The following is a 25,475-nucleotide window of genomic DNA, read 5'->3' on the forward strand; positions in this document are numbered from 1 at the left end:
AAGGGAACTATCTATTCCCTCCTATAGTCAAGAAACAACCTGGAGGGCCCAAGCAAAAGAGAAGAATCGACTCTAGTGAGAAAGTAGTTAATGGTCAACGATTATCCAAGAAAGGTGTGCAGATGACGTGCTCTATTTGCCACCAGGTTGGCCATAATCGGAAGACATGCATGGCCCAAATCGAAAAACATGCACCGAGTTGAGTGAATGCATTGTGGAAGGTATACGCTGGTATTTGCTACTTTTTCTCTAATATTTTCAAATTTCGCATCTCCTTGTTGATCTCTAGAATTTCATCTTCCTCTGTTTCCTTTTTTAGTGCGTGAAGATGAAGGGACGCGTCATTCCAACTTAGCCTTCCATCACATCTTTCCACCTCAACATCAAACTTTCAGCAATGCTGATTCGGCAGGCATGGCCTACACAAATCATGTTTTTTGTGATGTACTAAAAACACATCTTGTACATATTTAACCACACATCATGTTTTTTGTGATGTACTAAAAACATTCAAATAGTATATCATTTTGCATGTGACCACGTTATGCAAGGCAATATGCAGGTTAAATTAGTTCCAAGCCAGGAGCAAATAGAGGATGCTCTAGCCAAGCCCCTCGATAAAGCATGATTCAAGCATGCACTTAAGGGGGTTGTCAAATTACTTAAGAATTTATTTATGTCACGAATTCATTTTTTTATACCAATTTTCTTCTTAAAATAACCAAGACAAGTACAGTTGAAAATTTTTAGGAAGTCTAATTTTTTCGCCAATCCAAGTTTCCTTTAAATCTTACAATCTGTTAGAATCAGGAAATTTGCAGACAAGTCATTTTATTCAAATTTTATGAATCTCTACTAAATCCTGCATGTCCACACATTAGCTCAAAGGGAAGGTTCAGGTAGGGATCTTGCAAACTGGGGGCCTTAAAAATCTGTCCCAGGTCAGTCTCTCTCGTCAACATGGTGCAAGTGTGTTAATTAATCAATCGATTAAAATTGCAGAAAGCAAAACCTGACATTTTTAGGGGCCTCTCTCCCTCAGTCATGACTATTCAACATGACGTGAGGAGGCTGGCAAACCTTTGGCATTATTGTTTGTAGGAATGCTCTTACAAACTTTATTGTTTCCGTGATAGAATTTGAAAAATTGTGAGCTTGCTTTCACCAAAAATATCAAAGAGTGTTGTGGTCTCATTAACAAACTTTAATTCATTGACATCAAAATCTGCTCGTAAACTCACCCTCCAGGAACCTATCTAAAATGCTATTAGATGGAGCCACATATGGGATGAAACAAAGTTTTTTACTGCACTTTCTCAAAATCACCAATCAAACTCTTGGCTACTGTTTTATGTAGCAAGGCCCTTTCAGCTACACTTCGATGGCAACATAGTCATCCTTCCACATCATGATTATGAAATAAATGAAGTTTTCTCTTTCAGGATTTTACTTTTAACTATCTGTCCATCATGCCTCACAAACAATGACAACAATGTTATTTTTAAGAAACATAATTCAAAAATCTGTTTGTCTCATATTTATAACAAATAGATCTGGTCTGGACGGTCTGAATTGAAATGGAAACCAACGCTGGAAAATTAAATTTGCAGCTTCAATTGAATGAGACGCAATTTGTAATTGGATGATGTGACGATTCATACTACTTTCTTGCAGTTTGAAATTTCTTCATTCCCCTCAGTCAAGTTATCATGCACAAGTTTTATGACTCTGCTTTCATTGTGACGTGTGGTTGGATTTGACTCCAGCTCCCCATATCATTTGGTCTTTTTCAGTGCCTAAGAGGGAGTACTTTGAGCACATGGTTCTGAAATGAAATCTAATGACAAATCTTGTTCCTCTGGAATGGTTGGTGCTACCACAAGGAAATATGTACCATATATTTCTTGATCAGTGCCATTTCTGGAGTGATTGAAGGATAGAGAAATAGAGACTATGATGAAATAAATAAGTACTGAAAGATAGTTATAGCGAAAGAGACTATCGTTCCACCTCATGAACAACAGTTAAACACCTCACAACAACCGAGTATGTAGAAGATTTGTGCAGAATTTTTGCTAGCTGCCCTTTTATTTTTGAAGAAAAAAAAACGTGGCAAATTTTGATGAATGGAATGCTAACAATCTAAATATAGCCCAGATGAAAACATCGTTTTATTCACGTAAAATAATATAATGAATCTAGAACGGGATTTTAGTAAACCAGATGGGATTTAACATCACAAATAGTCGCACATCTGAACACTATAAATAAAGTCAACGAACATTACAGATTATATAATTTGTGGCTAGAATTTTCAAAGAAACTCTTTTCACAACATCTGGTGCTCATTCCTCTCCTCAATAAAATTCTTTTTTTGCGCCTAGAGAGAATCAAAGAGGACGAACAGCCATGGGGGACCAAGCCAAATCTCCCATCAAACCACTGTATCGACGATCTTGTAGATTCCCAGCCAAAGTGAAGATGGAAGAAATCAATGAGCGCGGTTATGGCTGTGAGACAACGTTTGTGATGAAGCAAGCTGGTTACCACTCTATCTGCGTCTATTCCAATTCTGAACAGGCAACTGTTGCCAGAAGGAACAAGACGGCTAGAGAGGAAGGTCTTGGCCCACGTTGAAGGAGATCGAGAGAAGGAGAGAAGAGCCGTAGAGATCGTCGAGGCCGGCGCCGAGGGAAGTATCCCGGCGCTGTCGCTGTCGTCGTCGTCGTCTCCACGCCCGCCGGATTCGATGTTCAACCCTAGAATTCCCTCTGCAACTCTTTCCCTTTCCCTTGCCCTAGAAACATCCTGCTCCTTCTCCTTCTCCTTCCCCTTGTCCGCCGAATCCTTCCCCTTGCCAGAGCCCCGGCGCCGGCCCTCGATCTCTCTGCGACCGGCGGAAGACTCTGTGCTGTCCATGGCCCTCGCCACCCCTGAAGAAGCGCCTTCTTCCTGCGCCTGCTTCTGCGTCGGAGAGGAGGTCGAGGCAGCGCCCTCTTCTCTCCTTCTCTCGATCTCCTTCTCTTCTCCCACTCAAACGCGTCTCTCTCTCTCCCCCTTCCCTTTAATTAATCTCAAAGTGGCTATCCCGGTGATGACATGGATATCCACGTGGCAGGCGACGTGGAGATCCATGACGTCACCGCGATAGCCACTTTTCAATATCATGAGTTGGGGATATACGGTGCTAAAAAAAAAAGTTAAGGGTAGATCTCAGATTTTCGTAACAGTTTGGGATGTACCGTGCTATTATCCCTAAAATAATTGAACTCCAACTCTTCCGGAGAAGATTTTGTCTCGAATTCAACTGAAGATCTCGAAAGATTTCAACCTTGTCTCTTCGATCGATCGAAGAAAGAAGTTTTGGCGATTCAATGCATTTATTGTCTACGATAATTGTAGATTTGACGCGGTATTGATCGTTTATTCTTCTTCCACACCGCTCGTTTGCGGCGATGTGGTTGCTCGTTGGAATGTAATAGACGGGAATGTGTCTTCTTTTTCGGTAATTCGAATTCCATTGTAATTTTTTTTCTGGGTCAGTTGTTTGGATCGGAGAATTTAATTTTTTCGGTTCTGATTGCGTTGTTTTTCAATGATTATATCCTGGGATTGTTGCTGGGATCGTGTTGTCTTGCCTCTGAAAGTATCTCTACATGATTGCATCGATTGGTTTTTTCTGAGATTGATTTATAAGTCAAAATTTTCTCTCTTTTTGGAAGCATTCTAATGGTTAATGGTTGGAGAGACGTCGTTCCTCTTAGAACTATGTGACCCTTTGACAGAATATGCATACAAACAATTCAAAAGTTGCATTGGACTTATATTCGTATAGAGGTGACATCAAATGTAATGTATATGACCTTCCGTCGATAGATGTGGCTTGTTTAGAATAAGTCATTGAGAAAAATAAACAGTTTTTGGCTTCTTACATGACTCCTTTCGTTGTTATTGATGGTTGACACCACTTTTTTCCTGGCTTTTACTTATTTATTCATAGTCTTCTCTCATAGCTAGCACACTAAAGTACAGTTTTTCTCCGTTTCAGTCTGGATAAAAAGAAAGGATTCCTTCTTCAAACCATTTATTAACCTTAAATATGATGGATTTATATGGATCAAACAACCAGTTTGGCTTGTGGGGCGACTCATGTATGGGTGGCGGCAGCACACAAGCGGGTTTATCCATTTCACTGAATGATAATTCAACTACAATGGATCATAGGGTGGATGCCATCTCTTTTTTCCGGTATTTATAACTTCCTCAACTGGATTATACTCTCCTCTGACAATCTTCCTTTTTGGTCTGTCTTATTTGTTACTAGTTGGAAGACATTGTTCTGGAGACGCCTGGTCTGGATAATAAATCGGATCAGGTAGCTGAAAAACCTAGGGAAAAGGTAAAGCTGTTCGTTCAATGGCTGTTAAATCTGATTTACATCCTCATCTCACTCTAAAGATTCGTTCTAGTGCTCGAGGCCATCAACGATGCAATGTTTGGCATGATTGTTCTTGAGGTTTATGATTTTGATGTCGTGATTGATGGTCAGCGTTTTAAAAGTGTGTTTCAAACGCTAATCATAAAGTCCTATGATTTTGAATATTCTACTAGATACCATTTTTTTTCCTTGCTTTGAGCTTGTTAGTCTGAGAAAGTATTTGGTCATGGTGCTCCATCAGAAAGTTGGTTGGGTTCATTCGTCATTAATTGTAATCCAGATAGAATAAATTTTATTTTCTCAGGTCACGAATTCATCATCGAGGGATTAGCTATAATCTCGAAGGACACATTTTATAGAGAATAACCTTCATACTGAGAAGTTGGTCGTTTCTGTGTTAATGTTATCCAAGTCAAGCAGAATGAACTAAATATTCAGCATAGAGTAAATTTTTTTAAAATATTTTCTGTTTGTCGGCTGGTATTGAGTTGTGTACAGGTACTACGGAGGCTTGCACAAAATCGGGAAGCTGCTCGGAAAAGTAGGCTAAAGAAGAAGGTAAATCAAAGAATTATTCTTCTTTTTTGCCAATTAGGAGCTATCCAACATGTGTAATTCTATGATTCAGGCATATATCCAGCAATTGGAGTCAACTCGTGCAAAATTGTCAAATATCCAGAACGAACTAGATAACGTCAAGAAGAAAGTAAGTTGAGCATTGATATGATTGCTATATTTTTTCCTTGTCATGTCTGATAATATTATTCTGGAGGAGGCATTTTTTGCTTACATCAGACACATTTATTTTTAATTGGATATTTACTCCTATCCTGTACAAAGAGGCATAATGAGAACTAACAATTTTCTTCTGCCGATAATCTATGAGCCATACAAATGCTTAAAATTTTAATTTGCATTTAATCTCAACATAATTAAGCATTATCCCATTCATTTCCATGTTCAGCTTTTGAATGGGCCGTATTTCAGTTGCAAATTGAGTGTCCTCTTCACCAAAGTTCCGGGCAACAAATTTCTTAAAATCTTTGGAAAGCCACGGTTAATCTGAGATCATCTGATTCAAGCGGTTGGATGTCCTACAGGGCCTTCTGGGCGGTGTATATGGGGCAGATTCTGCGTCTGGTTTACCATCTACCATTAATTCTGGTCAGTGAAAATCACATTTTTTCAGTTTTTAACTGCCAGCCTCCTTTTTCCAGAAAATCAAACTCAGTTTTTAATTTCCTCTTCCATCTGAATCAGGTCTCGTGGCATTTGAGATGGAATACAGGCACTGGATTGAAGAACAAAACAAGCATAGATGTGAATTGAGGGCTGCCTTACAAGCTCATGTCTCTGAGATAGAACTTAGAATACTTGTGGAGAGCGTGATGCATCATAATGATGAGCTTTTTCGCATCAAAGCGACTGGTGCAAAGGCAGATGTGTTCTATCTCATGTCTGGCATGTGGGCAACTAGGGCAGAGCGATTCTTCTTTTGGATTGGTGGATTTCGCCCCTCAGAACTTTTGAAGGTGATGGTCGAGTATAAAATTAGATAATTTACAGTGACAGTAATAAGCTGGCAATCTAAGATCAATGATCCTTCGATTTCTATTTTTTTCGTTTTTTACAATTAATTTCTCTTCAGTAAAATCTACAACTCACTGAACTTTTCCAGTAGAGATCCCCCACTCTCTCGTTGAAAATCCTATCAAAGAATGTTCACCATCTATCTCTTTTTATGATGCTTCCATCCATTTTTTCCGTAAAAATAATGACAACCGCAGATGCAACCATATGGAAAAAATTCTTAGGAAAATATTAACTTATTTCAGGGGTAAGATTCGAGATTATTTTTTGACTGAATAATTTATAAGTCCTTGGCCAAGCTTCAGTCACACGTGCAGACTAAGGTGCACGTGTGAGATTTTGAATGAAGAGGGGGAGTGCTATATAAATCAGTCGGGGGGCCCTCCATCGGACATCAAGAAAGCATTTGCTGTTAGTCGACCATCAAGAGGAGGTCCTTTTCCGTGGGAGATGAAGAGTCTGATCCGGCTTCAGCTAAACTACCTCGATCAGGGAGTTCCTTCACAGCTACTCATTGGATCTGGTTTTTCGTTATCTTTTATCTTCTATCTACTGTGTGACTTCATTGAACTCTTGGATCTGGAAATAATTCAAGACTCTTTCTTTGTTATGGTACAAGTGTTGATCGGGAAATAATTCAAGGAGTTATTCCTGAATATCACTGTTCAGTAAAAATTAGTCAGTATCTTAACAATAATCATCATGGATCTTTTGGTCCATTCATGTTTTTTCTATGGGTGTGGATTTTAAAATTTTCTGCAACAATTGGAGGATGATAGTTGAATTGACCTGGTGGAGCCAAATCTGACTGAATCCTGTCTGCACCTTGAATTTAGTGTATAAGACTGACCATGATGGTTTGTCTTCAACATTGATGTCAGTCGTTTGATTTTTTTTAAAACTTCGGCCATTTTCCAGGTGCTGATGCAGCACCTTGAACCGCTGACGGAGCAGCAGACAATGGCAGCTCATAGTCTGCTGCATTCGTCACAGCAGGCGGAGGATGCGCTATCCCAAGGAATTGACAAACTTCAGCAGACTCTAGCCGAGTCTATCTCGTCAGATTCTTTGGGTTCTTCAGTTAATGAAAAATTGACAGACCATATGGCCTCTGGAGTGAGGACTCTTGATTCCCTTGTGGACTTTGTCACACAGGTAAACAAACTCCCATTTTTCTCTCCCTCTATGTATGTATATTAAGCGGTTGGTCTTTTTATATCATTCTTTTGAAGGGATTTCTTAATATTTGTTTCTTTTTCTTTTAAGAAATTCTTAATATTTGTTTCTTTTTCTTTTAAGAAATTCTCAATATTTGTTTCTATTATGTTTTTCTTTCCGTCTGTCTCGTCTTTTTATACTATTTTACACATCTTTCCTGTCTTTATATATTCGATGCTCTATTCATCGTTCCATGTAGCCCATTTCTGTTGTTTCTATCATTTCTTTCTCTGTATTCACTCTCGTTAACCTCTCTATATCTTGCCAGCTCCAAATCTATCTATCAGCATGTACTCATCTCTACTTCTCTTTTGGCCTTGTCTCTCCTATTATCTATAAATCAGAACATTCAGACTAATTCAGATGGGCTTTGTACTTACCCCGCTTTCCGGTTATGTTTTTCTCTGCTCGTCTTTCCTCTTTTCATCATTTCTCTCCGTTCATGTCATAGACATCAGATGACGACCCAAATCATCTTCCCATATCTCAACCTTCTCTCTCTCTCTCACTAATCCTCTCTCTATCTATGTGTTTCTATCTCTCTTTGCATGTGGGTTCTTACTTTGTTTACTTATTCATCTGTACAGGCAGACAACCTCCGGCAGCAGATGCTACAGCAGATGCATCAAATACTGACCACACGCCAGGCTGCACGTGGCCTTCTCGCCCTTGGTGACTACTTCCAGCGCCTCCGTGCACTCAGCTCTCTCTGGGCTGCTCGACCCCACCATAGCCCCAATTAGAACATGCCACACGTCTGTCTCCACTGTAAGTAAGCAACCCCTTCACACCCTTTATTTATGTGCTATATAACTGTATCCATAGGGCAATGTCAAAGCCCAAATCTGTCACGTTTGTATTTTTCAATATTTGCTCACATTTATGAGGTCATGGATATGCAGTGGATTAATCATGGTGCCAACCAGAATTACTAATTTCTAGTTTTTGGATTGTCTCAGTCCTTGATTTTTCGATATCTTAAAGTTGTTCGTCTTTTGTGGATCAAGCTCATAGAGCCACTACTGAGACAGGACTCTACTATTATTGGTATAATTTTGCAACTATTATGTCAGTTTTCGTTTCTTTCTAGGTTGATGATTTATGGCTATATTATGTCTGTCCATCCTCTTCATAATATATGAAACTTAAAGAGCGTAGGAAAGTTGAACCCATGTTTCCTCCAAATGTTTCTGTAATTCTAATTAGGTTAAAGGCATCTGCTCTTATGAGGTGGTCTTATCGGATTCTCAATGGGCGAAATTAGTATTATCATGCAACATATAATTTCAGTGACATTGTACTTAAGTGATCAGTAGTCCTGTCTAATGAACGCCTGGTTTTTGTGCTGATTTATGTCTCGCAACATTACTTCGGAAAATATGCTAAATTCTTTCCATTAAAGACCTTTTCAAACTACGATGAACTTCATCAGGTCTTCAACAACCTGTTGGTTTTTCTTGACACTGTATAATATTTCTACTTTGTTCCACCGCCAGAATGAATCAACCAACCCATCACTGTACACCATTGATTATTCAACTACTTTTTACTCCCTTTGCGTCATCTTACATATCAACCTGGGGTTGTTCTTGTGACGCTAAACTTATTCTCCTATGATGTGAACATTTATGGATCTTTTATATCTGTTATATTTAATTTCTGTTATTGAAATAATTAGGCTTGATCTTACAGTCTGGTATCATCTTGGCTCATTTGCAGGTATCAAGAATAACATGTAGATATTCACCCAATTTATCATGTAGAGGGATGGGTCAACTTCCTCAGATGTGGTCCAAAATTTTTTATCCATCACTGAGATACAAAATTTCATGCAACTGAAATGTCGAATAGTCTTTACTTAACCTTGCTATCACAGTGGCTTCATAACGGGTCAGACATCTGTATCTAAAAATTAATTTGTTCTCAAAATCACAAATCTAAGAATTATTTTTCCGCACATCTGTTCTCTAGGGTTATGGTTCTTGCTCATCCACCATTGTTTTCCAATGTTTTTATTGTCTTTCCATGATAATCTTCTCCTAAGTAAAAGAGATCAGGTTCAGTCTTGAAATATCTTTTGCTAGAATAATAGGTCACATTAAGTGTCCCCCATTGGTTCTGTATACACTTTGGGAAGACATCAGAAGCACGCTCACACGCACAAGGGACATAATAAATTAGCTTACATAATTAAATTATCAGGTGTTTTGAAAAGTCTATTTAAGTATAAAATAAAAGTCAATTCCTTGGTGTGAATCCCTATCCATGGGCATCACCCTTCTCATCTACTTAGGTGCCAAGGTGTGATTAAGAATTGAGAGAGAATGAATTTTCTAGCCAGCCCATGTTCCTACATAAACCTCCATGATGCTCCATCACTTGTCTGACATATAAAAAACTCCACTTTGATAAAACTGAGGTATTTAGTGGAGTTCCAACAGTTTTATTTTGCGTGGCATCTCTGCTAGGAGTAAGGGCACCACAGATTTAACTCATTTTTGGGGTGAGAAAACAACAGATATTTTATCACTTCTTTGATCCAAAAGGTAGTTGTCTCTTGCATATGATCATTCATCAACCATTGATATCCAGACTCAGATTCTTCAAGTGTAGGAACTTTCCATTAGATGAGTGTTATAATCTGGTCTTATAACTCAAGATTTCTCCATTATGAATTTGTATCTTTCATAGGCCATCAGTGTTCCTATTATTTTCAAATAACTTGAATACCAGTTTCATTTTCAAACACTTTCATAATCCCCTGAATTTGGTTTACAAATTATTGAAGTAGGGCAACAATATTTTCTTATTCATTCATTTAGGTGGGCATTAGGGGAACTATCATGGATGCGTCAAGAAAAAATGGGGTTCTCATGATGGATAAGTTGATAAAGTCCTGCGGAGTTAATAATTGAATAAACGGAGTCCATCATTAGCTAAATGGTTATGCCATTTTGGGCTTTGTTCTAACTGATTCCTCGCGTGGGATGTCCTCATCAACAGGGGCTAATGGGGCTCCATTATTCAAAATGGTACCTATAATTGGTACAGAATATCGAGTCTTCTAAATAATGGAGGGCACCGAGCAATAAGAGATATTAGTGGGTTTGGTATGGGAGAGGGAGATCTAGAGACTAAGAGCAAGCAAGCAACTGAAAGAGAGAGAGAGAGAGAGAGAGAGAGAGAGAGAGAGAGAGATTAAGAGACTGAGAGAGAGGACTAAGAGCAAGCAAGCGATTGAGAGAGAGAGAGAGTGAGAGTGACCAAGAGAGAGAGATTAATAGACTGAGAGCGAGCAAGAGACAGAGAGAGAGAGTTAGAGACTAAAGAGCAAGCACGCAATTGAGAGAGAGAGAGAGACTGAAAGTGAATAAGAGAGAGAGATTAAGAGACTGAGAGCGAGCAAGCAATTGAGAGAGAGAGCTAGAGACTAAGAGCAAGCAAGCAATTGAGAGAGAGAAAGAGAGTGAGACTGAAAGTGAACAAGAGAGAGAGATTAAGAGACTGAGAGCGAGCAAGAGATAAGGAGAGAGAGAGAGACTGAGAGAGAGAGAGAGAGATTAAGAGATTGAGAGCGAGCAAGAGATAGAGAGAGAGAGAGACTGAGAGAGAGAGAGAGATTAAGAGATTGAGAGCGAGCAAGAGACAGAGAGAGAGAGAGAGAGCTAGAACTAAGAGCAAGCAAGCAATTGAGAGAGAGAGATTAAGAGACTGAGAGAGAGACTGAGAGACAGAGATCGAGAGACTGAGATCGAGTGAGAGACAGAGAGATCGAGAGACTGTGAGCAAGCGAGTGACAGAGAGATCAAGAGACTGAGATCGAGTGAGAGACAGAGAGATCGAGAGACTGAGAGCCAGCGAGAGACAGAGATAAAGAGACTGAGAGCAAGCATGAGATAGAGAGAGAGAGAGAGATTAAGAGACTGAGAGCAAGCAAGAGATAGAGAGAGATCGAGAGTCTAAGAGCGCGCAAGAAACTGAAGGATAGAGCGAGAAGAGAGAGGGTGGGAGTCCGGCGATGATAATAAACAAAAACTCAACTAAAACGAGAACTCCCTACCCTTCTATAGAAATAAAAAAGGAATTACAAGAAAGCCTATACCTATAATAGGGTCCTTGATTGCCATCCCCCCATTAATCTAAGACAGACTTAAAAAATATCAGTTCTTCATTACCTTGGAACTCAACTCAAAACTTGGGGTGGTTTGCAGATTGCCACTGCTGGACATGTAAAAGTGATTGTAGTTGATTCTGGTGACTAGATCTGCCAGATGAGGAAACTGCCCGACATTGAGTCTAAATGACAAGATCTGCAAAGTTTTTTCGATTAATTTATCCGCGTTGTCGTACCAAAATATCAATAAACAGATAAAAAGTGAAGATACGAGAAGAGATTTTTTACCCTCAGGAGAAATGATATGCAATCATCAAACTGTTTCTCTATCCGATCCACCTCCATCTCACATCTTCTTCTGATGGCAGGAGCAGTTGCCCCGGTTTGTAGCGTTCGTTGAACGGAGTAGAAATCAAAAGCCAAGGACAAAATGACTTTGATTCGGCTCGATATTAAAGCCCACTGCAAGATAAATAAATTACATTTATATATTATATACATTACAAAATTTTGAATTTTGAATTCCTCAGAAACTATTACTAATGTCATTCTTTAATTTTTCGCTCTCTGCATATTATGTAGATTTCTGCAAAACTTCTACGTATGGGATACTCTATTGGTCTGAAAACTATCTACTCTACAATTCAGCATTTCATTTATGATTTATCTCTGAACTCAATTAAGTGAAATTATGATGGTCCGGAAAACCAGCTCCGAGTCGATAGAAACAAATCACTAAAGAACTTCAAAGCTATTTTCAAAATAACTAAACTCTTTGGCAGAGAGCGTTTCTTTGAAGTGTCCAAATGAGGTGTTCACTAGAATCCTTGAAAAGTTTCTAGAATCAAAGGCCATCGAGAATAAAATAAGACAGAGAAATCTCAAAGGAAATACAAGTCATTAGTAGGATAAATAGTAAATAATTAGGATAAAATACTTGCTAGAATCACAAAATCATACTGCTATCAGAAGATTGTCATGTCATAACGATTATCCAACGGAATTACTCAACGAAGGGATTCTCAAGAAAATAAAACCAATTTTATGAACTGATGATGATACTGTTTAACTTCAAATCATTACATTATTGGGAAGAAGTAAAAGTTAAACCGGCTAGCAAATGAAGAAGAAAGATTAATGAAACAGAAGCGTAGAAAAAAATAGGGGAACAAAATATTCATTACCAGTTTATCTGGAGCCACAAAGCACTGGCGCTGAATAGAAGAAAGGTAAGCCTCATGAACTGCAATAACTTCATCAAGAGACCCCGCTAAAGCCATATTATGGCAGAGCTCAATCCAGGCACTATGGAAAACCTAAATATTTCACACAAAGTCGATCAAGATTACAAGTGTCTCTCAGAATAAATTTTATATGTGTGTTCTGGCCTACCCTGTCCATGACGTACTGATGAAATGCGTCGACAAAATGAAGAAGTTTCTGTTCCACTAGCAACTGGCGTTTTTGGTTTCGTGTGATGCAACTTTTCCTCTGAAAAACAACCAAGAAACGTTAAAAAACAACTCAACGGAAAACTCGATCAAAAGATGGCAGATGATAAGAGCATCTCCATTGTTAGGTTATGAACAGCAGAAAAATGGCAGATGATAAGAGCATGTAATTTGACTTTTTTATCTCATAGCTTTTTACATGTTCTAAAAGGGGAGACTATCCCTATTATTCATTCACAATACGAGAAAAACGAAAAGAATTTGAAGATACCACCTTCCACATCCACATCCTGACTTTATCAAGGACAAATTTTGCCCGCTTAACCCTTAGTAAGAACCGCATCACCTGCATTCAGGGAGGTAATAACAACAGAGCTAAGCCTCTTAACAACGGAATAATTCACCTAAAAATTGACATACCTGGCTATACTTCGTGATGGCCTCTGCATTGACGATAAGATCAAGGGGCCAGGGAACCTATTTATTGCATTACAAAATTAAATTACTGTGAGAAATAGACGTCCAAAAATATAGAGGACCTTTTGAAAAACAGTGACCTTATAAGTAAACTTTAGAAAGTCCAAGTCGTGGAAACCGATCCTCAGGCTGGGAACCTTTTGTGGCAGAGAAATAAGGCTCATTCCGAATCCTTCGGTACCAGGTGTTTCCTCTTGAGAGGAGATTGATACGGTTAGAGAATCAGGGGCGTACAGAATGGAAGCATCCGCAGAATTTCTAATTGAATCCTGAATATTGTAAGGCAAAAGTATCTGTCAGAACCCCAGAATGGTTGCAGAATGTGATTGGGATGGGTGTAAAGAGATTCATGAATGAAGACAGAGAAGTGACGATAACATGGATGACCAAAATCAAGGTCTGATTCCTCTCCTCTCTTTCACTCCTTTAAATAGGGGACCACAATAGTGGGCCCTATGCGGTCCAAGAGTATCATTATTGTGAAGAATGCAGAGAATTCTGCCTTTGGGAACAGATAGGACAAATGAGGCCTTTTTGAGACAAATGAGAAATATGCAGAAGAAGTTTATTGAGATTTTTGATACAGAGAAAAGGGGAAAAAACTCACATATAAACAGGTTGGGAAAGACTTTCCTTTATAGGCTAAGTCCTTTCTCAAGATAGCCGTTGGGGGCAACGGTCATATAGCCGTTGCCCCAACGGCTATTTTAAGGGGCAAAAAGGTCATTCTTTGGGGAGCGATAGAAAAAGAAAGAAAAAGAAGGAAAAGAGAAAGGAAAAAGGAAGAGAAAGTAGGAGAGAGATAGGTGGGCCATTTATAACTCATGGCCCACCTTTTTACATGTGTGTCAAAATAGAAAAGGATGAAATTAGATGTTTAACAATTATCATTGATGGTGATAAAATTAATTAGCATTGAGAGGGTAATTTTTTGAGATACTGTTCAACTCTCTCCCAAACTACTACTCTCCTCTCCTTCCTCTCCTTCACTCCTTTAAATAGAGATTCACATTAGTAGGCCCATGCTATCTGGTGGCCCATGATAAGATATACTAGGGGTCTAACCGTATCATTATCAATGAAGATGATAAAACTAGTTAGCATTGAGAGGGTATTCGTTTGAAATAACCTGTAAGATCGTATTCAACTCGAAATCATCATCACAAGGCTCTCCCTTCTCATGCTTCCCAAAGATGGACATCAAGAACTGGTGCAAGAAATCGCCTGTCGGGTTTTCAGAGGTCCTCAAATGGGAAGAACAATTGTCTCGTTAAATTGAAAGGAAAGATCTTTACCAGATCCACACAAGTATATTGCACGCAACACTCGGAGCTCCTCCATCAGTTGCCATTCATCCATCAGCTTCAGCAGTATTTGCTTCCCGACGTGATCAACCTGAAAAAATGTTGAACGAATTAGCATTTCGGACCAGGTCTTTTTTGCCAAGTTTTTTGAATTGTACCTGTTTCCCAATGAATATTTGCATACAATTCAGAATGATCACAGCAGGAAGGGGTTTTGCCTTAAGTTCTGCATTTTGAAACCAATTTAAAACTCTTGATGCAAGGGCGCTATCTTCTTGGAACGGCAGAATTTCTGGTATTGGTAAATCATCCTGGGTTAGGAAATAAATCATCGTTAGAATCCCACTACTAGACCATCAAAATCAAGACGTAGTATTTGCCTTATCTCATGACAAAGGAACAATTATGAGTCATCATTGTCCCTGTCATTTGTCTTTGCCAGGATGATGATGAAGAAATTGTCATCATTATTGTCCGTAGTCCACAGGTAGGACAATAACAACTTTGTCCCGTCATCGTCTCTGGTCCCTCTCTCTCTGTTAATCATCGTTGTTACGATTCGGTGACCAGGACAATATGGAAGATGATGAAATCATCAATCTACATTCAGGCTGCAGACAATGACGATGACAATTTTTGCCATCATATGCAAACATTATCTAGAAAAATTCTTTAAAGAACTCACCGTCCCACCCGGGAGGATAGTCGGGAAGGGAAACAAGCTTCGTAAAGATCTGACATCTGCCATGTAACGGCGATAGACATATTCATTATGTCTGAAACCGAATGCATAATCTGTCCCTTTTTGACAACTGACACTCGATTCAGTATCCTCGCCAAAGATAGCTAACCGAAGAATTTCATCAAGCAAGGGAGGAAGTTGGAAGCTTCTACTGATGTTCAATGCTTCTCTGAAGTCTGAGGTCTGACCATCCAGTTCGTGACATACAGTGATGGCTGGATTTTCCGGATAGAAGGATTGAAAACTAGGCTCTTTCACTGCGTCCAAGTTCTCAGTTGAACCATCACAATTTAAGTCCACCAAGTTTAATTTCATATTTTTCTTCCTAATTGTATCAATAAAGAATTTTAACCATAAATTCTCAGAATCCGGCTTCACAGGCAACTCTCCACATAATTGTTTCAATGTTATTTCTGATCCCGCATGTAACTCAGAGAAAGAATGACATACCCTGGTGATATCATCTAAAATATGACTGCCATCAGAAACTAAACCCACGAAGGAAACCAGGAAAATTTCTGACAAGGTCAAAGATCCAACATCTTGCAAATAAGACATGTTTTCACGGTAAATTCTGGATTCCAACTTTTGAGGTTTTCTTTTTCTACAAAAATCTGAATGAGACTCTTCATTCAGAAACTGAACCAACTTTAATGATTTTCCCGCAGATATGATTCCCCAAGCTATATCCTTGAGAAAAACCGGGCATGCCATGTCCTCGATATTGCAATTGTTCTTTCCTTGGGAAACAACTTTGCGGTGCTGTTTTGCTTCTTTTACTAGAATGGCAGGGTTTCCGTCAGAAAAGCTCATGGTGATATCATGCAAGGTCTTAATCGTCCATGATCTAAGAAGATAACTCTGACTCCAGAAGGCGGCCTGATCTATGGTGACAGAACTGTTTTCATAAAAGAACATCTGTTCAGAGGTAATAGTGAGATTAATCCGTGAAATAAGCAGAGACGTAGGGAGAAAACATGAGGTCCAAACTTAATGCGCATGAAGAAAACATCATTCAAGAACGTTTTGTTTTCAAGCTAAATCTTTACCAAGATACGATGCCTCTTGGTAAAAACGATGATAACAAAACAATGTCACAAAATTGACTGAAATTCGAAATCCTTAAAAATCCAAAGGAAATGTAATTTATGATTTCCACTCACTATCGGATATTACCAGTTCATAATTCATAATTATATAATTAAAACTAAATTTTTTGGCAACATGAATACCGTGCAATGAGAATAAAAGCAAATAGACGATAAGAAATTGTTATCAGTTTTAGCCGTAATGGGCGGCCACAAGTTGTTCTAGGAAAATATAGCCATTTAGGCTTACCATTGTAATTTGGGTGCATATAATCAGTTTAAGATGCATAATAGATTAAGCCGTTTTATGATGCATTCCCAAGTATATTCTCCATTCGACGTGTTCCAAATCTCACATCAATGAAATAAGAGGTTATATGAGTTCAAGAAGATAAGTAGCATGCCTCTTCATATGGATCATCAAGAACCCCATCAAAAAGCCAAGAATTTAGTCCTTTAAGATAAGGCAGACAACTTCCAATGAAAAGAAATGTGAGCATATGATACGCTTCCTCCTGTAACAAGTCAAGAAATCAATAAATGGTACATCATAGTTGATTGAAGCTATTGGTCACCTCAAAAAAGGAAATTTTCAACCTCGCCGCCTAATATAGGAGAAACTTCATTCAGTCTTTCGTAAAGATAGTCCAGGATATGAACCGATAGATCAGCTGGGGGGATGGATACTTCAGCATTAAAAAACTCCCTTGGAACTGCCCCGTTAACTACTTGAAGTAAGCTTTCTCCGCCTGAAAAAACACTGGACAAGCAAGCAACTCGAATGAAAACAAAATCACCACCTTCTGATAATTGGTTTCACGAATTTATCCCAAAACTAAATAACAAAAAAAGAAGAAGATAAAGTGTTCAATCGGATTGTTCAGGAAAGCCACATTGACACAGTGTGGTACAGAATCTCCAAAAGGTGTATCTAGATTACAGAACGCAATATTAGTATAAAAAGAACTAAGCGGTGCTTAAATAGGGGGCATTATGTAACTATATATTTATCATAAATGATATCCTGGGGAAACACAACATCCTTGATAGTTCATTATCTCTACACATTAAAATAAATTTATGAGCGATAATATCAGGACGATAGCATTTAAGTCAACTATGTGGCAGATAAGATACCACTGGGTATGTATCGTCTTCAATAGTAATTTGACGACAAAAAGAGTTCCAGGGATGAAGAAGAGCACAGGAATGGTCGGCCTGGCTGAGCAGAGGGGTAGGGATTGGCCGAGGATGAGCCGCCTGAAGACGCGGTGAAGAGGAGAATGATCACGAGAGAGGGGGATCAGCGGGGAAGAGGAGAACCTCAGACACAGAGGGAGGAAGGATGAGCACTTTTAATTGCAAATACTTCTCTGGCTGCCCTCCTAAAGGGAGGGCAGCCTATGTAAAGGGAAAGATGCAAGATGGCTCAGGGGCCTCGCCGGACAAGGCATCAGGAGCATGTGCTACCGGTCCTAGATCATCAGGGTGGGAGGAGGGGGGGGGGGGGGGGGAGGGGATGGTGGGGTGGTATGTGATGATGTGGATGTGCAAGTCCTTGCAGCAGTGATGTCCAGGTAAGAAATGCTCATTGCACTGATAGCATATGCCCTGAGCTTTGCTTTGGAGGAATCTGTCTTCTGTTAATCATAGGTGTTGGGAGGCTGAATCCTGGCGGTTCCCCCCCTGGGTAGCCCCGTACGGGTGGTGGTGGGCACTCTGGTCATTAGTCATCGAGACCCCCCCAAATCAGCTAAGGTGGCTTCAGCTTCGAATGCGCAGTCAATGAGCATGGCAGTGGACCGAGGTTGAGAGCGGTTGACTTCAGCTGTATTGCCAGATGAAGGGCTGCATCCAGGGCATGCATCACCGTGTGGTCGGCCAAATAGCCCACAAATTCCATGGAGGCGGCTACCAACGAGACTTGTTTGAGTGCCAAAAACAGTCTTCACCCTGAGGTTCTGGACTTGACAATGTGTCCTGAGGCAAATCCCTGTGCTTTTACTTGCACAATGATGCGTCCCCGCAACAGCCACACTGGAAGCTCTGATACCATGTCGACTGGAGGATTTGCTGGCGCCAGATCATTGGAAAACCTGCAGAAACCCTAGCAGATAGGAAGAAAAAGAACAAACATAGTTCTCTATTCCATGAAAAAAAGTTATATCGTTATGTGAGAGTACAATGTGGGCCACGCTACTAGAGTGGTCCTTACTGGGCCTATAAGAAAAGACCCTTTTCATGTGAAACAATTGACACTCAATTAAACTCCTCAGCTGACAAGTATAACCTAGATCTACTTCGCGAGACAGGTAAACTAGGAGGCAAGCCAGCCAAAACGCTTGCTTCTGTTGCATAAGTATTAAGGATTGGTCAACTGGCTTTCGCAGAATTATAACTCTTGTATTTATGGAGGACCTGCACAAATTGATAATAGTTTTTATTTCGATCTGAATTGGGACGGAGCATCAATAACTCTCCACCAATTTCAAGATTTTCACAAAGAGGACACAGTGCAACCGATGCTGGAAAAAACTTTTCAGCTAAACATCAACGGACTTATTTTCCAAGAATTTCACAGATTCAGACCAATGAAAGGCAAAACTGGAGGATTTATAAAACAATATCAAGACAAAGGAGCCACTTAAAAAAACTCCAAGGAAGCTCCTTAAAAAAAGAAAGTCTCAATAGAAGGAGGGACAGGAGACGAAAACATCTATGCAAGTTGGATACTCTTAAAGGCATGGAAACTAAGCTTTTTTGCAGTCCACGTTGGTTGCAGAAAAAAAATTGATCAGCCCAGACCACGTCCTTTTTTTCATTCCTCTAGTGGAACGCTCAATCCAATTGGATCAATCCCATTTCATTCAATAGATTTCACCTGTTTTCTTGCCTTGGAATTCATTTTTAATTTTTCGGAATTTCAAAATCCTATAATGACAAAAATTACGATCAAAAAATATTTCATAAAATTGTTGCATCAGCCCAAAAAAATTAGCAGCAATGTCTGTCACGAATATCTTAAAACTTTAACAGTAGCCAACAGTTTAATGTGAGGAAAACAAAAACTGTTGTTTACAAAAGTAGGGTATATGCGGAGAGAAGCTATCAATACATGTCAATTTACACCTCAAAGAAAGGTCAAAGGGGAAGCATAAAAATCCAACCTTGATAAAGAATGTGTCAACCCCAAAAGAGTTGCTGTGCTCTCTGAATCTGACCTGGTCAAATTCATTTCCTCGAGCAATGCCCTTGCCCTTAGCCTCTTTCCACCAGAAGACAATTCCCAAAAATATTTCAAATAACTGTGTGTGGCATAGAATGCACAGAAACATAATTTCCCATTAATTAGTTCCAAAATAACCAAAGAGATAGGTACCTTTAGCCATGACGAAACAGAACCAGCAAAAGCCTCTAAGGTAGGGAAACCAGTTTTCAATGCTTCCACTCTTTCGACAAAAAATTCCAAGAGCTTTAAACAAGTTCCGCTGTGTATAAATTGATCTAGGATGCAAAGAAGGCTAGTTTGTGATAAGTGAGACAAAAATACCCCGCTCTTTACTTGAAATATTTTCCCCCTTTCATCCCAAGTAAAAATAGAGCTAGAAAATCCTTGAAGCATCTGTGTGATACATTGCACCTGAAAAAGAAAATAAATTATCAAAGCAGTTCAAGCATTGATTGTTAGTTATAGACTATCCCTCATGGGCTAATGGGCCATATTCTATAAGCCCATTAGCCCTATTATCCTCTCTCCCTCTTAGGGTACATATACCCTTACATGTACTCTGTTCATATTTATGTCATTACCTTCTTCTTCTCTTCCCCAACATTGATACCCAAAACAAAGAAAGAGAGTCTACCAGGTTAATTTCATCTATTTCCGAGGACGATGCCGGTATCACAAAATGAACACCTTCACATACACTGGACGAGAGTTTGTCAATAAAGCTTCGGCAATCCTCCTTTTGTTGGGAATCTATTCACCACATGAAAGGCAAAAAAAGGGGACGATGAATATCTCTCATTAAAAATAAAAACTTCAAACAAAAATCGACTTCTCTCAGTCGAACCGCAGTATTTATACCATGCTCATGTCCAGTTAAATCAAGATACGTCAGATTCAAAAATAAAATATTCGTTAATGCAATTTTCTATCGACGAGAAGCGCCTCACGTTACAGTTTAGAATTGTGTGTGTCATGCAAACAAGCTGAGCATGAGCTTTCATCACGGATACGCCGAGAAAATCCCATAAAATCCACTATACTAAGAGCTCCAATATATGTGAAGGAAATATAGTTTTGCGCATCAATCAACTGACATTCCATGGAATACAGACACCAAGTTAACCTCAAAGGATGCGTTGCACCGACGTTTTAAACAGGAAAAGAGTACCAAACCTAGATATGCTGTTACCAGAAATTGAACAAAAGAAAAATGCACCGAGATTACAGTACAAAAATTAGAGGCATTACGCACCATAAGGTCTTTCCAGCGAAGAAACAACCGCTCTCGGAGAAGTGCGAGCTCTAGATGTTGCCATCGTTGAACATCAGGCAATCATCCACCAGTTACCTACAGCCGGAAGGGATCCGTTTACTCGATTTCTCTGATTCAACAGCCACAAAAAGAGATCACTGCATCTCATACTTGAATCCAGTGCCGATCTAGACCGTCCGAGACTTGATCATGGCGATTTCTTGCCTGATTCAACGAGCCGCCTCTCTAATCTCGAGACCTTTTTCGACATTGGGGCGGACAAATTTCTTTCCCGCTCGTTCTCGCAAACCAAATAAAATATAGTGCAGCAGTGTATAGTTCAGGGACGCGGACGGGGACGAATTTTCGTCCCAGGACGAAAAATCGTCCCGTCCCAGGATACAGACGAATTTTGGGACCCAAATTCGTCCAGGGGACCACCGGAATCTGTACGGAAAACCGCGGGATTCACATCCGACGGTTGAGATGTTGCCACGCGGCCTCACAATGACAATTTGTATCACAGTCCCTATATTTTTACGTGAGTGCAAATGGATGCCACTCAGAAATAATTGTACATATGTCCCTTTGCGTTTTATGTCCTTAGTGATTCCCTAAAAAACTTGAAAAAAATACATATTACTTAATTAAAAATATAAAATGGGTTTTTTTTCATCCGGGACGAATTTTGGGACGAAAATGTGTCCTGGGGAATTGGATGGGACGAAAAACCGTCCCAATCTGTCTGGACGGGACAGTTTTTTTATCATAGGACCAAAAAAATCGTCCCAGAACTTACTCTGGACATCGAACGGGACGAAATTCATCCCGTCCCGTCCATCGTCCACATCGGGACGATCCTAAACTATAAGTGCAGGGACGCAGACGGGATGGAAATTTCGTTCGTGGACGAAAAAATCGTCCCATCCAGGACTTCGGACAATTGACGGGATGAATAATCGTCCGCCCGTCCCTGGACGGAACAATTACTTCATCCATTAGATGAAATAACCATCCCGTATGGGGCCTTGGACGGGGGACGGGATGGTTATTTTGTCCTGTGGGAGTATAGTATCTGCCTGCTCGACACACGTGCTGCGCCACGTGTCAAATTCTGAGTGGTCTAATGCTGACACATTCCCTGTTTAGTCCTGGGACGTTGGACGGGATGAGAATTTCTCGGACGGGACGGGTTCGTACGGGACGGGATGTGGACGAAAAAAGAATGGGACGGAACAATTTAGACAAAACTCTAAAATTGGGACATAGGACGGGACAAACTTCGTCCTGTCCCATCCCGTCCAACCTCCACGTCCCGGACGATCTGGAACTTTAAACCAAAATGAAGAACTCTTTCATAATTAACTGTTTATATAGCCCAAACTTCACTTGAAAACCAATTAGATTAATGGGCTTCACTTGAAGCCCATTAAAGCGTTTGACATGAGACTGATATCGGATGATGATTGACAGTTACTGACAACCTTTTGTCATCCTTCGTGTCTTCTGTTTATCCCTCTACGTTCGTCTTGACCGTAATTAGTCCTGTTTAGTCATTTGTCTGTTTGAGCAGGGACGGATGATGGATGACGATAGACGGTTGCTGCCACTTTTCATCATCCTTCAAGTCATCTGTTCATCCCTCTACATTTCGTCTTGACCGTACATCCATTCATATGATTACATCTATTTTGACCATTGTTTGTCCACATTTTGGCATCGCCACCATTCAATCATCAGTCCCATTCAGTCATGAAAATGATTTACTCCCTCTCTCATGCTCTCTCACTCTCTCCCCCTCTAGAAAGGCGCCCAATCGGCCATTACTTTTATCATGACTGTCATGTCAGGTATTCACTCGGTCTCCCGACCACCTCTCTTACTTTCCCTCACATTCTCTCTCCCCATCTAAATGTAATGCTCACCATCTTTCTCTTGGTCTCTCTCTCTCCACCCACCACATTCTCTTTCCCTTTTGCTCTCCCCTTCTCCCAATTATCTCACACTCTCTTTCCGTCTCTGTCATCCATCCATCACTTCCTATCATTTTTTGTCCATCGGTTTCTATCATCAGTTATCTGTCATATTGGACAAATTACTGATGACTAATGGCTATTAGAAAATGACTTTGTACTGTCCGCTAATAGAGAAAAAATAGGTAGGCTAATGTTGTTGTTATCAATTCACTTCTATCAAATAATATTTATGAAGTTTTAATCTCACTCAAAGATGTACAGTTGAGAGTAAGGTCGTTTCCTCAGGGATTGGCTCTTAGAGTTAGAATTAATTTATGAGCTAAAAGATAGGGATAAGAATTTCCGGGATAATAATAACCATAAGCAATTTTATGATTATTGATATTCGAATTCCAAATAGGAACATGTGGAAGAAATCTCTGAAGATGGTTAAGTAGAATATAAAAAGGTATTTAGGGCGATGAGAATTAGCAAGAAATGAATAAAATCAAAATCTCAATTAAGGAAAATAAAGAACACTACTGAATATTTGTAGAAATGACTAATAGAAAGAGCGAGCTTGTATGTTTTTATAATGAGAACTTCCCCAAATGATTTTATTAGTACCTCAAAATTTGTATTATGAGAGTATATGTATATTAGAGAATTAAGGTAATTTTTATCAACTTTTTAGAAGTCAATTTATGGTAGAAAATTCAGAGTAAACATTTTGAAAAGGATATAATAATAAGTGTTAGATGAAATGTCTTAAAGAGAGTAATTATATTATGTTTTTATGCAGAACACAAATAATTTCTGTGTTTTTTTAATAACCAAGAAGTCGATAGAATAAGTTATGTAATTTTTTCATAGTTATTAGGTGCTTTCAGATATTTTAATTGGATAAGGAATATTCTTTAAAAATGATCAGAGTTTGTTTTGGAAAACACTTTTGATTGGTCTGTGTCAGCCACCTCTGCTGATTTGGCGCATGTAAAAGATAGATATATATATATATATATTAAAGAACATAAATTTCATTTGACAGTTCGATCTTCTAAGAGAAGATCAACATTGAGGATTAAATCATTGGCTTTAAGAAAAGAATTAATCCCATATCAAAAGAAAATAAATAACAAATTCATATTAGGCCCGCAGGCCTAATATGAATTTGTTATTTATGCCCTGGCCCAGCCTGAAACTTTCTGAAAACTCTAGTTTGTTAACCCCATATCAAGATAATTAAAATCCCTCGAAATCCCTCATTTTGTATTTAAAAGAAAGAAAATAAAGAGCTTCCTGCTCGTGTCTGTGCAGGGACTAATGCTGGTTACCTGTTGCGGTTCGTGCTTGCCGTGTACTCCCATCACCTGTGGCCTGTAGTAGTTGGGTTGAGGTTGTGGCTCTGGCTGCAGCTATGGCCCTTAGCAATCTGTGGCAACGGCTGCAGTTGTGGCTTGGTGGCTCCTTCAAGGCTAAAACTTTTTTCTTGCTTCTTTTTAACAATGACCAATTTGTATTTATCATGTCTAGATCATATTCATCGTCATAATAGTGATAAATTCATAAAAATAGGAAAGTTTACATAATATGGGAATTGATTGATGAAATGGAATTTATTGATCACATATCAAGAAATATGTATGCTGATTCCATCATATAGACAACATTTAACCTTAAAAGTAAGAAACTACAAGCATGAATTTGAATATGTCATCCACCAGCTATACTTATGATGGATGAAAAATTGGGACAAAACTGATGACATCCACCATCCATCCTTCAGTCCAAGGTCTAGTTAATTTTATATAAAAAAAAAATGATGAAAATAATTGGATCAAGAAAAATATCACTTAACAGTAATGTTGACAATCAGTTTCACTTTTTGCTAAGGTCTATAATTGATGGCAGTAGAGGACGTAATGAAAGAGAGACTACAATAACATAACGACATAAATTTTTTGTATTATTTCAATTACTTGTGAAACACACGATGAATTAAAAATCAGAAAATTTTAAATGGTGATTCCTATATATGTATGCTGTCAAGAGCCATCTGTGTAATTTTTTTTTGATTTCTTCAAGTCTTGCATCATCTATATCGTAGGTTCCTCATATTTTGTTTTCAAAATGGAAATTCCAATCCTATTTAATTTTAATCACTTTACTATTGACTTTTATGGAGAAATGTGGACATTGTTACACAACACAATTTCACAACCTTTCAGTTATGAATGATATTTCATCCTAATCAAAATATTTGGTATCCTCAGACATATCGATAGAGTGCTATAGGCATACCAATAAAGCACAAAAGTACAAATAAATCATGTCATTTGAACACAGAAACTGAGTTATAAAAAGGAAAAAACAAGAAAGTTTATTGGTAAGTGAAAATTGTCGTAATGTTGATTATAAGATTGGACTATATGTACAATAACATTGAAGTTCATTGGATAGTTTATCATTCTACTATACCTTGTAATTTATAGATTAAAAATATTAATATTAATGCATACCAGGAGGAAACCCTAATATTGTTTTTAGTATTATCTTACTTTAAATTATTATGGGTTTTTTGACTTTGTGTCATTTTGAGAAAGCGCTAAGTGTAAAA

General features: G+C 38.9%; 2 protein-coding genes across 4 annotated transcripts; one reads left to right on the plus strand and one right to left on the minus strand.

Moving 5' to 3' along the window:
• The first annotated feature begins 2,917 nt into the window (after nucleotides 1-2,917).
• LOC144704470 (transcription factor TGA6-like) lies at nucleotides 2,918-8,181 on the plus strand. The gene is made up of 9 exons (XM_078576909.1): nucleotides 2,918-2,980; nucleotides 3,269-3,505; nucleotides 4,325-4,399; nucleotides 4,937-4,996; nucleotides 5,067-5,144; nucleotides 5,539-5,602; nucleotides 5,699-5,970; nucleotides 6,947-7,183; nucleotides 7,834-8,181. The coding sequence occupies exons 1-9, from the start codon at nucleotides 2,918-2,920 to the stop codon at nucleotides 7,987-7,989; spliced, it is 1,242 nt and encodes a 413-aa protein (XP_078433035.1). The 3' UTR covers nucleotides 7,990-8,181.
• Nucleotides 8,182-11,282: 3,101 nt separating this feature from the next.
• Nucleotides 11,283-21,199, minus strand: EMB1427 (Spc97 / Spc98 family of spindle pole body (SBP) component). Of its 3 annotated transcripts, XM_078577098.1 has the most exons (18): nucleotides 21,075-21,199; nucleotides 20,904-20,999; nucleotides 20,286-20,401; nucleotides 19,802-20,062; nucleotides 19,590-19,687; nucleotides 17,020-17,182; nucleotides 16,827-16,937; nucleotides 15,278-16,252; nucleotides 14,751-14,903; nucleotides 14,584-14,683; nucleotides 14,418-14,512; nucleotides 13,369-13,557; nucleotides 13,232-13,288; nucleotides 13,086-13,157; nucleotides 12,753-12,851; nucleotides 12,545-12,676; nucleotides 11,649-11,822; nucleotides 11,283-11,556 (listed from the first exon to the last, which is right to left on the minus strand). In XM_078577098.1, the coding sequence occupies exons 2-18, from the start codon at nucleotides 20,965-20,967 to the stop codon at nucleotides 11,407-11,409; spliced, it is 3,009 nt and encodes a 1,002-aa protein (XP_078433224.1). In that variant the 5' UTR covers nucleotides 20,968-20,999; nucleotides 21,075-21,199; the 3' UTR covers nucleotides 11,283-11,406. The 3 variants fall into 3 exon arrangements, with proteins under 3 accessions (XP_078433224.1, XP_078433223.1, XP_078433225.1); XM_078577097.1 differs by having other exon boundaries at nucleotides 20,904-21,196; XM_078577099.1 differs by lacking the exons at nucleotides 20,286-20,401; nucleotides 20,904-20,999; nucleotides 21,075-21,199 and having other exon boundaries at nucleotides 19,590-19,727; nucleotides 19,802-19,918.
• Between the last annotated feature and the right edge of the window lie 4,276 nt (nucleotides 21,200-25,475).

Source organism: Wolffia australiana, chromosome 6 (assembly GCF_029677425.1).
Source record: "Wolffia australiana isolate 7733 chromosome 6, ASM2967742v1".
Taxonomy (NCBI): Eukaryota; Viridiplantae; Streptophyta; class Magnoliopsida; order Alismatales; family Araceae; genus Wolffia; species Wolffia australiana.

Bases quoted from the DNA above. Each gene is read 5' to 3' on its own strand.
- LOC144704470 (XM_078576909.1), top strand. From the start codon at position 2,918: ATGGCCCTCGCCACCCCTGAAGAAGCGCCTTCTTCCTGCGCCTGCTTC. The intron at 3,506-4,324 runs GTAATTCGAATT...ATTTGTTACTAG, and splicing joins GGAATGTGTCTTCTTTTTCG to TTGGAAGACATTGTTCTGGA. The intron at 5,603-5,698 runs GTCAGTGAAAAT...CATCTGAATCAG, and splicing joins ACCATCTACCATTAATTCTG to GTCTCGTGGCATTTGAGATG.
- EMB1427 (XM_078577098.1), bottom strand. From the start codon at position 20,967: ATGGCAACATCTAGAGCTCGCACTTCTCCGAGAGCGGTTGTTTCTTCG. The intron at 16,253-16,826 runs GCATGCTACTTA...ACCTCTGAACAG, and splicing joins TTGATGATCCATATGAAGAG to ATGTTCTTTTATGAAAACAG. The intron at 13,289-13,368 runs GTCACTGTTTTT...TGCAATAAATAG, and splicing joins TTCTAAAGTTTACTTATAAG to GTTCCCTGGCCCCTTGATCT.